General features: G+C 46.1%; 1 protein-coding gene across 1 annotated transcript; it reads left to right on the forward strand.

The window, feature by feature from the left end:
* The first annotated feature begins 10,400 nt into the window (after positions 1–10,400).
* On the forward strand, positions 10,401–11,720 carry LOC125541226 (aspartic proteinase nepenthesin-1-like). Its single transcript, XM_048704688.1, has one exon. It carries the CDS (start codon positions 10,401–10,403, stop codon positions 11,718–11,720), a length of 1,320 nt encoding a protein of 439 aa, XP_048560645.1.
* Positions 11,721–12,730: the final 1,010 nt, after the last annotated feature.

A 12,730-nucleotide genomic window follows, 5' to 3' on the forward strand; every position in this document is an offset into this window, starting at 1 on the left:
TACTATCAGAGTGGTACAACGAGGTGCTTACCTAAGCAGGGAATTACCACTGCTCAGTTAAGTAGATTACAAGAAAGTTTGAACAAATCAATGGAAAGGAAAATGTGTTTAAACACATATTTTAGGGGTATATCCTTCCCAAGGACAAGTAGAGCATGATAGCCATGACAGGATATAACGTAGAAAACCCTTTAGGAAAGGGGAGAGAAATTTCATGACATTACCCATACAACGGTGTTTGGATAATTGATAAAGAGAATTTAGCATTGTGCTTCAAATGCTCTTATTGAAAATCGGAGTATCATAGACATGCTTCGGGATAGCATTGACATGGTCTTCAAGCAAAGGTCAGACTTTGGATACTCAATGGATTCATCAGGAACAATTTATAGAATAAGTCTTTCAATTTCCTCATGGAAGAATGGTTAACATTGCTAAAAGGGAGAACTATGACAATAGGCCCTCCAGCCAGGTGTGCTAGGCATGCCATCACCTTACTGGGTCACATAAAGACCAATGTTATAACTCTTGAAAATATGTTCCAACCATCATATCTGACCGAGATTCAGATCTGATTGGTGTCAGGATATCTCGGACTCTAGATGCCTGAGAAGGAAAGGTGCAACAACAGTTGACGCAAAGACATTTTAAGATCCTTGAGAAATGAACCATGGAAGCGAGTTCCGAAACATGAGTTCATCAGTAAACCAACGAGAGGATGAGGAGGTGGCTGATGGAATCAGCGGTAATTCATCGAGATTTAACAAAAGGTGGATTCCCACAATTATGTGAACAAGGAAATATCATTTGTCGGTTCAAATGATATAATGATGTATGCTCGAGGGAAACATACACAACTGAACAATGATAGAAGGGTGCACCCAGGAATCTAGAACAGGTAGCACGATCAATGTTCGAATGATGATTCAATAAGCAATAGACTTAGAATGAAACTGTAGACCAATAACTTCAAAGCAATAGGGTTGCTAGAAGTTTTGAATTTTACACATCATAGTGCATTTGTTGGTATTCCGGTTAGAAACAACACGAGGAACAAGGAATAATGGTGATGGTGAGAAGTATCACTATGTATCAAGGATTCTCAAGACATGGTGAAATTCGCATGACATTCTTGACATAAAAGATGGTAATATTCCAAGGTAGATCCTAACACAAGCTGGATAGAAATAAACTCAAGGTACTACACAAAACATGAACAATTTTGTGTCAGAGGGAGGGCAATAAAGTTATTGTCGTTGATAACATAAATCATCGAGGGGAAAGGGTGGTATTTCGCATCAAGAATTCGATTGATATCCAGGAAGGAGTCAAGATGTTGATGATGATCATGACAAATTTTGTTGAGCGGCTCCACGAAGATGTAATAGATTGGCGATGACATCAAGTCAAAGCAATGATGAAGGGAAAGGTTAACGGAACCAAGGGTATGACACAAACTCCAAAGCAAGCTAGCTTTCCAAAGCTAAATGATATGATGAGGAAAGATCAACGTAAGCTTAGCTCATCGTCAAAAATTGTGCTCCGGGAAGAAGGACCAGGTAGCACAGTTAAAATCAGCCGATAACGATATAGCCGATCAAGCTAGGAATAACGTGATCGAGTACAAACTCGTACGTAAAGAAGATTACTAAGAGTTGTTTAATCGCGATGCGGACTCGATTCAGTTTTTGGTATTCTCGGTTGACGAGAACCCAGAACCCAGGAAAATTGTAATCGGTGACAAATAATAGTTGATGAAGAACCCATAAGAAGTTATGCAGTTCCTTGATAATCTCGAGATACCAGGGTGTAATACTCGGCGAAAGATCAAAGTAAAGGTTGGACTGGTGTATTGATCCCTAGAAGACAAGTGATTAAACTTGCCCGAGAAATGGGATCAAAGAAGAACATATGGTCGAAACCACGATTGCAAAGGATCAATTCACCGATACCAAAGGATATTATATCAGGGAAATAGTTATTATTACAAGCTTCCATGATAGGATCTACATTGTGTCCATGGGCATGAACACAAAGGTTCAAGGTCGACTCCCACTTCTTCAATGCATAACCTTCCATTCACCTCCCGTATTATGAAAATTACATTAGCTGTTGAAAGTCTTTACCTGGTGCAATACCAGATAAGTATGACCCGTGAAATCTTTCGGGTTCGCACAGATTAAGGAAGGCATAGGTTCAACCCATCGGGGTATCTTAGAAACATATACCACAAGTTTCAAGAGTAAATATCACCAGCTCGAAAGCAAAGCATGGTTGGCCAAATCAGAGAATAGGATTTATTAATGGCATTATGTATCAGGGAAGAATTCACATGGCGATTAAATATGAAAGACATTGTCTAATAATAATCCAACAAAGGATCTGACGGTCCTCAAGGGATCTGGTGTGAGCATCGGTACTCAACCAGAGGAAGAAACAATGCAAGGGCATTATATTATAGAACATTTGAATGATTCGATGCTCATATATCAAAGGAATTATGATTTCCAAATCGAAGGATCAGAAGAGGACACTCTGATCAATGGTGGATAAGTTCGATAGACCTAAGGGTGCAATTGACGGCAAATAGATTGGTCGAGAATAAGCTCATGTTTAAAATGACGTGTGAGCCAGAAAGATAATTTAAAAGCATCCATAATGCAAGCAGCCAAATATTGCAGAGCAATAAGCTACTAAGGATTTTTGGAGGATCGAATAGTATTTCGAAGACCATTGTGAAACACATGAACAACTGGGGATGAGCGGATACTCAATAAGGGCGAGAAATTATCCGTACGGGTATCCAGGTGGCAAGGAACTGCAAGGCAGTAGGCACAAAATATTCTCAAAACAATAGAGAGGATTTCAGGGTATCTTGTAATAACAAGACCAACTGGGAATAAAAGTAAGAACGGTAAGTGTATGTATTTATCCATAGGGATATTTCGGTGGTAGGGAATTGCAAAAGCAACGGGCACAAAGTCTCAAAAGAGTATCGGAGAGTAACTTCGAAATCTTCTGGTGCAGCCGGCAATCATCTGGACTGAAGGGGCTCTCCGGGAGAGTGTTTTAGAGAACCTAAAATTAGATTTTAAAAATCATTTAACCCGAATAGAAGAGAGATCAGAGTCCCAGAATATAGATGAGGAGTAAAAGATCCTAATACCACCCAATGGCGACGTGGGCCCGTAAGGCGCACAGCCATGTTAGTAAAACCTTTTAGTGTCTAGACTCGACTTCGGCCAAGGAGTGTGGAAGGGGGATTCTTACAGGCAGTCGGCTCTGATACCAACTTGTGACGCCCCTGATTCAATCGTACACTAATCATACACGCAAACGTGTACGGTCAAGATCAGGGACTCACGGGAAGATATCACAACACAACTCTACAAATAAAATAAGTCATGCAAGCATCATATTACAAGCCAGGGGCCTCGAGGGCTCGAATACAAGAGATCGATCATAGACGAGTCAGCGGAAGCAACAATATCTGAGTACAGACATAAGTTAAACAAGTTTGCCTTAAGAAGGCTAGCATAAATTGGGATACAGATCGAAAGAGGCGCAGGCCTCCTGTCTGGGATCCTCCTAAACTACTCCTGGTCGCCGTCAGCGGGCTGCACGTAGTAATAGGCACCTCCCGAGTAGTAGTAGTCGTCATCGACAGTGGCATCTGGCTCCTGGGCTCCATCGTCTGGTTGCAGCAATCGGATATAGGAAAGGGGAAAAGGGGAAGAAAAGCAACCGTGAGTACTCATCCAAAGTACTCGCAAGCAAGGAGCTACACTACATATGTATGCATTGGTATCAAATGGAATAAGGGTATCATATGTGGACTGAACTGTAGAATGCCGGAATAAGAGGGGGATAGCTAGTCCTTTCGAAGACTACGCTTCTGGTAACCTCCATCTTGCAGCAGGAGAAGAGAGTAGGTGGTAAGTTCACCAAGTAGCATCGCATAGCATAATCCTAACCAATGATCCTCCCCTCGTCGCCCTGTGAGAGAGCGACCATCGGTTGTATCTGGCACTTGGAAGCGTGTGTTTTATTAAGTATCCGGTTCTAGTTGTCATAAGGTCAAGGTACAACTCCAAGTCGTCCTGTTACCGAAGATCACGGCTATTCGAATAGTTTAACTTCCCTGCAGGGGTGCACCACATAACCCAACACGCTCGATCCCATTTGGCCGGACACACTTTCCTGGGTCATGCCCGGCCTCGGAAGATCAACACGTCGCAGCCCCACCTAGACCAACAGAGAGGTCAGCACGCCGGTCTAAACCTAAGCGCCCAGGGGTCTGGGCCCATCGCCCTTAGCACACCTGCACGTTGTGTGGGCGGCCAAAAGCAGACCTAGCCTAGCAGGCGTTCCAGTCCAATCCGGCGCGCGCCGCTCAGTTGCTGACGTCACGAAGGCTTCGGCTGATACCACAACGTCGAGTGCCCATAACTGTCCCTGCGTAGATGGTTAGTGCGTATAGGCCAGTAGCCAGACTCAGATCAAATACCAAGATCTCGTTAAACGTGTTATTTTGAAATAACCGCGAACGCCGACCAGGGCCAGGCCCACCTCTCTCCTAGGTGGTCTCAACCTGCCCTGTTGCTTCACCACAAAGATCCACTCAGAGGGCCGTCGGGACAAACGTCCTTTTGAACCCAATCCGTGGATCACTCGCGGGTACTCCTACGAGCCGACCCATCTTTAGTCACCTCAAGTATCATATATAAAGTATATAGTATATACCCGTGATCACCTCCCGAGTGATCACGGCCCGATAGTATAGCATGATAGACGGACAAGAATGAAGGGTCACTAATGATAAACTAGCATCCTATACTAAGCATTAGGATTGCAGGTAAAGGTAACAACAGTTGTAGCAACAATGACAGGCTATGCATCACGATAGGATTAACGGAAAGCAGTAACATGCTACACTACTCTAATGCAAGCAGTATAGAGGAGAGTAGGCGATATCTGGTGATCAAGGGGGGCTTGTCTGGTTGTTCTGGCAAGAGAGAGGGGTCGTCAACACCGTAGTCGTACTGGGTAGCAGCGGCGTCGGTCTCGATGTCTAGCGAGAGAAGAGGGGGAAGAAACAATAAATATAATGCAAACAAATGCATGACGATGCATGACATGACAAAGCGTGATGCTAGGTGTGCCCTAACGCGGTACGAGGTGGTACTGGTGAAGGGGGAAAACATCCAGGAAAGTATTCCCGGTGCTTCGCGTTTTCAGACAGATGAACCGGAGGGGGAAAGTTGCGTGTTCGGTATGCTAGGGAGGCGTGGCGGACGAACGGGTTGCGTATCCGGGTTCGTCTCGTCGTTCTGAGCAACTTTCATGTACAAAGTTTTTTCATCCGAGCTACGGTTTATTTTATATTAATTTTTAAAGTTTTAATTCATTTTCTAAAATTATCAGATTATTTTAATTCGAAATAAATGTGAATTTCTAGGTGCACCCAGCTCTGGCTACACATAAGTGTACCAGAGGGGCTGCCATGTGGGTCCAAGGGGTCCCAGTTGACCAGTCAAACTTTGACTGGTCAACAGGGGGTGGGGCCCCCTTGTCATGCACCGTTTTACTAACCTAACAGATTAAAAGACTAATTAGGTTATTAGGTTAACTAACACAGGTTAATTAAGTTAATTAGCTAACTAAACAGGATTAATTAAGTTAATTATTTAGATAATTAATTAATTAATTTTATTATTAATTTATTATTATTATTATTTATTTTGTTCTGGGCGTGGGCCTCGTTCGTCATAGGGCCAAAGGCCAAAGCGGGCGCAGGTGCTAGCAGGTTACAGGCGTAGGGGCGCTGCGGGTGCGCGGGTGCTTTGCCCGGGAGGGCGCTGTGGAGCGGCTGGCGAGACCGAGTGCCGGCGCTCCGGCGTGGAGCTCCGGCGGGCCGCCACCGGGCGGAGCAGCAGGGGAGTAGTGCAGGGGCGCGACGAGGGGCTGGAGGAGCACAACCACTGCAGCAGCAGCGATCGCGAGCTCCGACAAGGGAGCGGAGGGCCGTGGTGGAGGGCGCGCGGCGAGCACGGCTGCGAGTGGCAGCACAGCGAGACGGGGTGAGCGTGGGCGGTGCACATGCGCGATGGACGGGTAACGGGCGCGCGACGCGGGCGCGAACGGCGCAAGGCCGATGTCGGGCGCGTCCGCACGGTGAGGCAGGGGCGCGAGCGCGGCGCTGCGTGCGCACGGGGAGGGGGCCGCGGAGGCGGTGACCGCGGCCGCGAGCGAGGCACGTGCGCGGTGAGGGGGGTCAACGACAGGAGAGAGGGAGTGAGGAGGGGAGGCGGCGGCTCACAGGGGTGCTGCAAGGGTTCGGGCAGCGGGGGAACGAGGAGGTGGACGGGGACGACGCGCGTAGACGGGGAAGTCCGGCGGCGTCCGAGACGGCTTCGGGCGACGGAGTCGGGGTCGAGGCGGCGATGGCGGGACGGCGCCGGGAGGAAGCAGAGGCGCCAGGAGGTCGGTCGGGGAGGAGGGTTGAGGAGGCGGTGTGGGGAGGCGACGAGGAGGCGCCGGCGGAGACGGGCGGTGCCTGCCAGCGACGGGGCGTAGGGATGAGGCGGCGGTGTCGGGGCGCCGTTTCCCCCGATCCAGATCGGGGGGAGCGAGGGAGACGCGGGGGGTGGGACGAGTGGGGGAGTGGGGTGCGCTAGGGTTTGGGTTCGGTCGCCCAGGGGAGTTAACGGAGTGGGGTGGGCCGGCTAGGTTAGAGGGCTGGCCGGCTTGGCCGTTTGGCCCTGTTGGCCGGGGGGTTTCATTTTTTTGTTTTTTTACTACTTTTCTGTTCTTTTTGGTTTATCTACTTTTTACTGTTTTACTTTATTTCCAATTATTTTAGTTTTAGTAAAATATATACTTTGCTTCAAATATAATGTTTCAAAGTAACCCACTACCCTAAAAAGTTTCACCTCAAAATAAAATAGTTTATGATTTTATAAAATATCAAAGGCACTTATTTAATCGTTTCAACTGCTGTTTTTATCATTTTAGAGTATTAAAACATTTTATAAAAGTGGTGTTTCCTCACCACAATTAACTTTGCATTACTTGGCACAACCCAGACATTTTAGTTTTAAAGTTTGAAAACTTTTGTTGTTTGCCTTTAATTCAATTTTGAATTTGAATCGGTTTTGAACTAACACGAGATTAACAACAGTAACCATGGTGACGTGGCATCGTTAACGTGGGATTACTGTAGCCTAATTATTCGGGCGTCACACTATTGTGCCTACTTTTGCCTATTTGCAGTTACATCCTCTATATGCAACTAGGGGAGGGGGAGACCCTTTTGTGCCATTTGTAAGTCCACCACCGACATACATCTGGGTCCGGCCTATTTTTCATCATAGTTGCAACTCCATCGACATGCAACTTTGGGGGCAACAGTTTTTCTGCCAAGTTGCATGTTCACCCCTGACATGCAACTTGGCCCGACATATATTTTTGTCCCTATTACAAGTACATCCTCGACACATAACTAGAGGCCCATCCATCTTATTCGAGTTGCAATTCAACCTCCAACATGCAAATGGACCAGCTTTTTTCCAATTGCAAATCTATCCTCGACACGCAACTCAGGGGAGGCGACCCATTTTTGTCCCAGTTGCAAATTCATCATCGACTAGCAACTTGTATCATAGTTTTATATAGTAGTCTCAGATACAAGTCCACTCTCGACTCGCAACTAGGCCTGTAATTTATTTTATCCTAGTTGCAAGCCCACCCTTCACTCACAACCGGGCATGTGTTTTGTTTTTCATCCCAGTTGCAAGTCCATTGTTGACTTGCAATTGTGATTGTAGTTTGTAGTTTGTAGCATCCCAGTTGCAAGTCGGCCCTTGACTCGCAATTGGCTCATAGTTTCGTAGTTGTCGCAGTTGCAAGTCCACCTTCGACTCGCAACTAGGCTCATAGTTCTCCCAGTTGCAAGCCCACCCTCGACTCGCATCTAGGTATGTGTTTTGCTTTTCAACCCAGTTGCAAGTCCACCCTCGACTCATAGTTGGGACCATAGTATGTTTCATCCAAGTTGCAAGTCAACCCTTGACTCGCAACTGGTCTCGTTATTTCATAGTTTTGTTAAATGCAAGTCCATCCTCGACTCGCACATTGGATCATAGTTTTATTGTTGTCCCGGTTGCAAGTCCACCCTCGGCTCTCAATTGGGCACATAGTTTGTTGTTGTCCTACTTGCAAGTCCACCCTCGACTCGCGACTGGGCATGTGATTTGGTTTTGATTTTCAATTGCAAGTCCACTCTCAACTCGCGACTCGGTGTCATGTTTGATATACGTGTCTAAGTTACAAGTCCACCCTCGACTCATAACTAGTCATGTAGTTTGTTTTATCCTAGGTTCAAGCCCACCCCGACTCACAACTAGGCTTGTGTTTTTGTCTTTCATCCTAGTTGCAAGTCCGCCCTTGACTCGCAACTAGAACCATAATTTGTTTTATCCAAGTTGCAAGTCGAACCTTGACTCACAATTGGTCTCATAATTTATAGTTGTCCCAGTTGTAAGTCCACCCCGACTCGATACTCAACTCGTAGTTCTACCAGTTGCAAGCCCACCCTTGGCTCACAACTAGGCTTGTGCTTTGTTTTTTAGCAGTAACTTGCCTCGAGCCCTATCTAGTTTCATGTTGTACCCCAACACATAAACCCACACGACCCAGTTGCATGTCCAACCCAAACATGCAACTCATGCCCGACATAGTTGCATGTCCATTTTCGGCATGCAACTCGTTCCCAACCCAGTACACCTATATAGTTGTATTTTTTTGGGGAAATACATGTCAACTTTTGCAATACGCATTGTATATTTTTCTGTATACATAGGAAACATTTTTCTAACACACATTGAACATTATTTTTAAATACATGATGAATATTATTTTCAAATACAGGCCCGGGCATTTTTTAGAATACAAGGTAAACATTTTTCAAATTCCTGGTGATCATTTTTCAAAATGGTATGAGACTTTTCAAAAAAAATTACACAAACATTTTTTTAAGATTGCATAAAACAATTTTTCAAGAAAATGTCGTAATTTTTTTTGAAATGCATGATGTTTCATTTAAAAAGTTGTCACGAACATTTCTTTGAATGCTATGATTTTTTCATGGTACAATACATTTTTTAAACATCACAGATATCCTTTTTAAATGCATGAACATTTTCAAATGTTAGCATTTTTAAATGGTGCAAGCAATCTTTGTTATTGAAATTTATGATTAAAAAATTAAATTTATTCATGCTTTTGAAAAAAGGTTTGGAATTTTTTAAAGTGTCCCCACTTTAAAATTGCTCGGGGATTTTCAAAAATTGTTCAATTTTTTAAAATTTGTCCGTGAAGAAATTGTTCGGAATACCAAATTGTGTTCTTATTTTTCAAAAAGAAATTGGGAATTATAAATTCTATTCACATTAAAAAAGACTTTTGAAATTTTAAAACTGTTTGTGTTTGCAAAAATATTGTATATTTCAAAATTGTGAACAATTTATGGAAAAAGGTTTCAAAAAATTTCTAAAATGTCTTCTAATATCGACGCTGTACTATGTACTTAAATATTTGCCGTTACTTAGTTATCACCGTTAGCTATCGGGTGGAGTGATAGTTGCCACTGTTGCTCTGTACGTGGTCCTGAGTTGTGAGTTCAATTCATGAGCGGCACAGTGTGTGATAATTTCCGCTGATGTCATAATTTAGATATTATCTCACATCTAGATGTAATATAGTGAAATCCTTAATACAAATAACTACTTTTTATTTTCGTGGAAAGCGACACATTATTATGATACAACTCGACATTTTTTTTACCGATTTGGCCCCCCTATACTAGTGATTTTACCGATTATTTTACCGATGGGGGGCAAATCGGTAAAAAAAACGTACATGTTGGGCTTATTTTACCGATTTTTTTACCGACATTATCTTTGCACACAATGTGAGATAAAACAAGATGGTCATGAAGGCACTAGTCACTAGTGTTAGCTAGCTAGCAACCGAACTACTTAAGCCTAAAGCTGAAGGCCCCTTCCATCCTAGCCAGCTCGTTTCTTCTTCTTCCAGTCTTTGCTGTAGCTCTGCACATCGGTGGCCAAATGGCGGCACGAGGTTTAGAGGCCGGAGGACTCCGAGGCAGTAGGGGCTAGGAGGCGGTTAGCGCCAACAATATGGGCAGACGGCCGTCCTATGCTCTGCTCCATAGCTTATTCCGCCCTTGATGACGACATCTACGTCTGCATGCTAAAAATCGGAGTAGTGTAACGATTTCGTTAATGCTCTACTACTTACTGTTGTCATTCATTCTTGGTGAAACCTTCCTATAAAAAGACTTGCAAGTTTCAGCACTGATCATCCATACGCTCGATTCCATGGGTCCTTTACAAGCTCTGAGCTTGCTCCTACTTGCCTCACTAGCCAACTCGGTGGCGCCGCCACCGTCCGGCTACCGCTCCACGCTCACCCACATTGACTCCAAACTCGGCTTCACCAAGGCACAGCTGATGCGCCGAGCCGTGCACAGAAGCCGCCTCCGAGCGGCCACGACGCTACCGGGTTATTCCACGACGTCTTCCATGTCGAGCACCGGGCCAAGGCTCCGCTCGGGCCAGGCCGAGTACCTCATGGAGCTCGCCATCGGGACGCCGCCGGTGCCGTTCGTCGCCCTCGCCGACACCGGCAGCGACCTTACCTGGACGCAGTGCCAGCCGTGCAAGCTCTGCTTCCCGCAGGACACGCCCGTCTACGATCCGACCACCTCCTCCAGCTTCTCCCCTGTGCCCTGCTCCAGCGCCACGTGCCTGCCCATATGGAGCCGCAACTGCACCCCTTCCGCGCTCTGCAGGTACCGCTACGCGTACGGCGACGGCGCCTACTCGGCTGGCGGCCTGGGCACGGAGACGCTCACCTTCGGCTCTAGCACTCCCGGCGAAGCACCGGCCGCCTCCGCCGGAGGCGTCGCGTTCGGCTGCGGCACGGACAACGGGGGCGACTCGTACAACTCCACCGGGACGGTCGGCCTCGGCCGCGGGAGCCTGTCCCTCGTGGCGCAGCTAGGGGTCGGCAAGTTCAGCTACTGCCTCACCGACTTCTTCAACACCAGCCTGGGCAGCCCGGTCCTGTTCGGCTCCGTCGCGGAGCTGGCTACCAGTGGCGACGCTGCCGTGCAGTCGACGCCCCTACTGCAGAGCCCGCAGAGCCCGTCCCGGTACTACGTCTCCCTCGAGGGCATATCGCTCGGCGACACCCGCCTGCCGATCCCGAACCAGACGTTCGCGCTGCGCGCCGACGGCACCGGCGGGATGATCGTGGACTCCGGCACCATCTTCACGATCCTCGTAGAAAGTGCTTTCAGGGTGGTCGCCAACCACGTGGCCGAGGTGCTCGGCCAGCCGGCGGTGAACGCCACGAGCCTGGACAACCCCTGCTTCCCGGCTCCCGCCGGTGAGCGGCAGCTCCCGGCCATGCCGGACATGGTGCTGCACTTCGCCGGCGGTGCGGATATGACGCTGCACAGGGACAACTACATGTCTTTCGACGGAGAGGACTCGTCGTTCTGCTTAAACATTGCTAGGGCGACGTCGACTTCGACTTCAGTGCTCGGCAATTTCCAGCAGCAGAACATACATTTGCTGTTTGACATCACCGTAGGGCAAATGTCATTTGTCCCCACCGACTGTAGTAAGCTCTGAGGTCTGAAGGTTACTATGTACGTACTCCTTCCGTTTTAAATTACTCGTCGCAGAAATGGATGTATCTAGAACTAAAATACATCTAGATACTCCATACCTGCGACAAGTAATTCGGAACGGAGGGAGTACTTTCTTGTGGGTGTCCAAGCAATTGTTGGTTGATGTGAGTTGTTCTAAGTTATAATAATACGAGTTATCCATGTTCATTGCCCTGTTGTCGGGAGGACAGTTGGCATTTTCAGTAAGAGGAATCGACACAATTATAAGAATTGTAGCATCGTTTACAAGCATGGGGATGAGGCCCTCGGGGGCGTAGTCCATCCAGTGATTAGGAAGAGAATCTAGCTAATTTAGGCTGATCGTAATGGTGGTATCATAACTAGTATCATGCATGCCAACTAGGTAATTTTGATGAGGTGGCATAACATTAAATGAAGAAAAAGAGGGTGTAGTATCATATCATGATACCGTATCATAATAAATGTTATACTACTTTGTGTCATGCATGGCAATAAATAAAGTACTACATGATACTAATATATGATACTATGCATTAGGGAGGTGGTATTATACACTAGTATCATATGCATGATAATAGTATATGATACTCCACATTACAACCAGCCTTAGGTTAGTCATAGTGGGAGTAACTTAGCTAGTAACATAGCGCACTCCAAAAAAATTGTTGCTTATGTGGCAAGTAATTAATGAGAGGTGGTAACATAATATGTTACTGTAACATAGCGCTTTTCAAGACACGATGAGTCTACAAGCTAATAAATGAAGCAATCTAAGATAATACTATTATGTTACTTTGCATTATGAAGATAATAACTTAGGCTAGTGTCATATACATGACACTAGTCTAAGTTACTCCCCACTATGACCAGCCTTAGCTAGTTCATGAGCTACTTGATTACTCTCCCTATTACAGTGATCAGAGATGACATGCGTAAACTCTGAAGACATGAATTAGTAGAATGAATTAGCAAAGTCACGGAGCTTGACTT

The sequence above is a fragment of the Triticum urartu genome, chromosome 2, assembly GCF_003073215.2.
Source record: "Triticum urartu cultivar G1812 chromosome 2, Tu2.1, whole genome shotgun sequence".
NCBI lineage: Eukaryota > Viridiplantae > Streptophyta > Magnoliopsida > Poales > Poaceae > Triticum > Triticum urartu.

Bases quoted from the DNA above. Each gene is read 5' to 3' on its own strand.
- LOC125541226 (XM_048704688.1), top strand. From the start codon at position 10,401: ATGGGTCCTTTACAAGCTCTGAGCTTGCTCCTACTTGCCTCACTAGCC.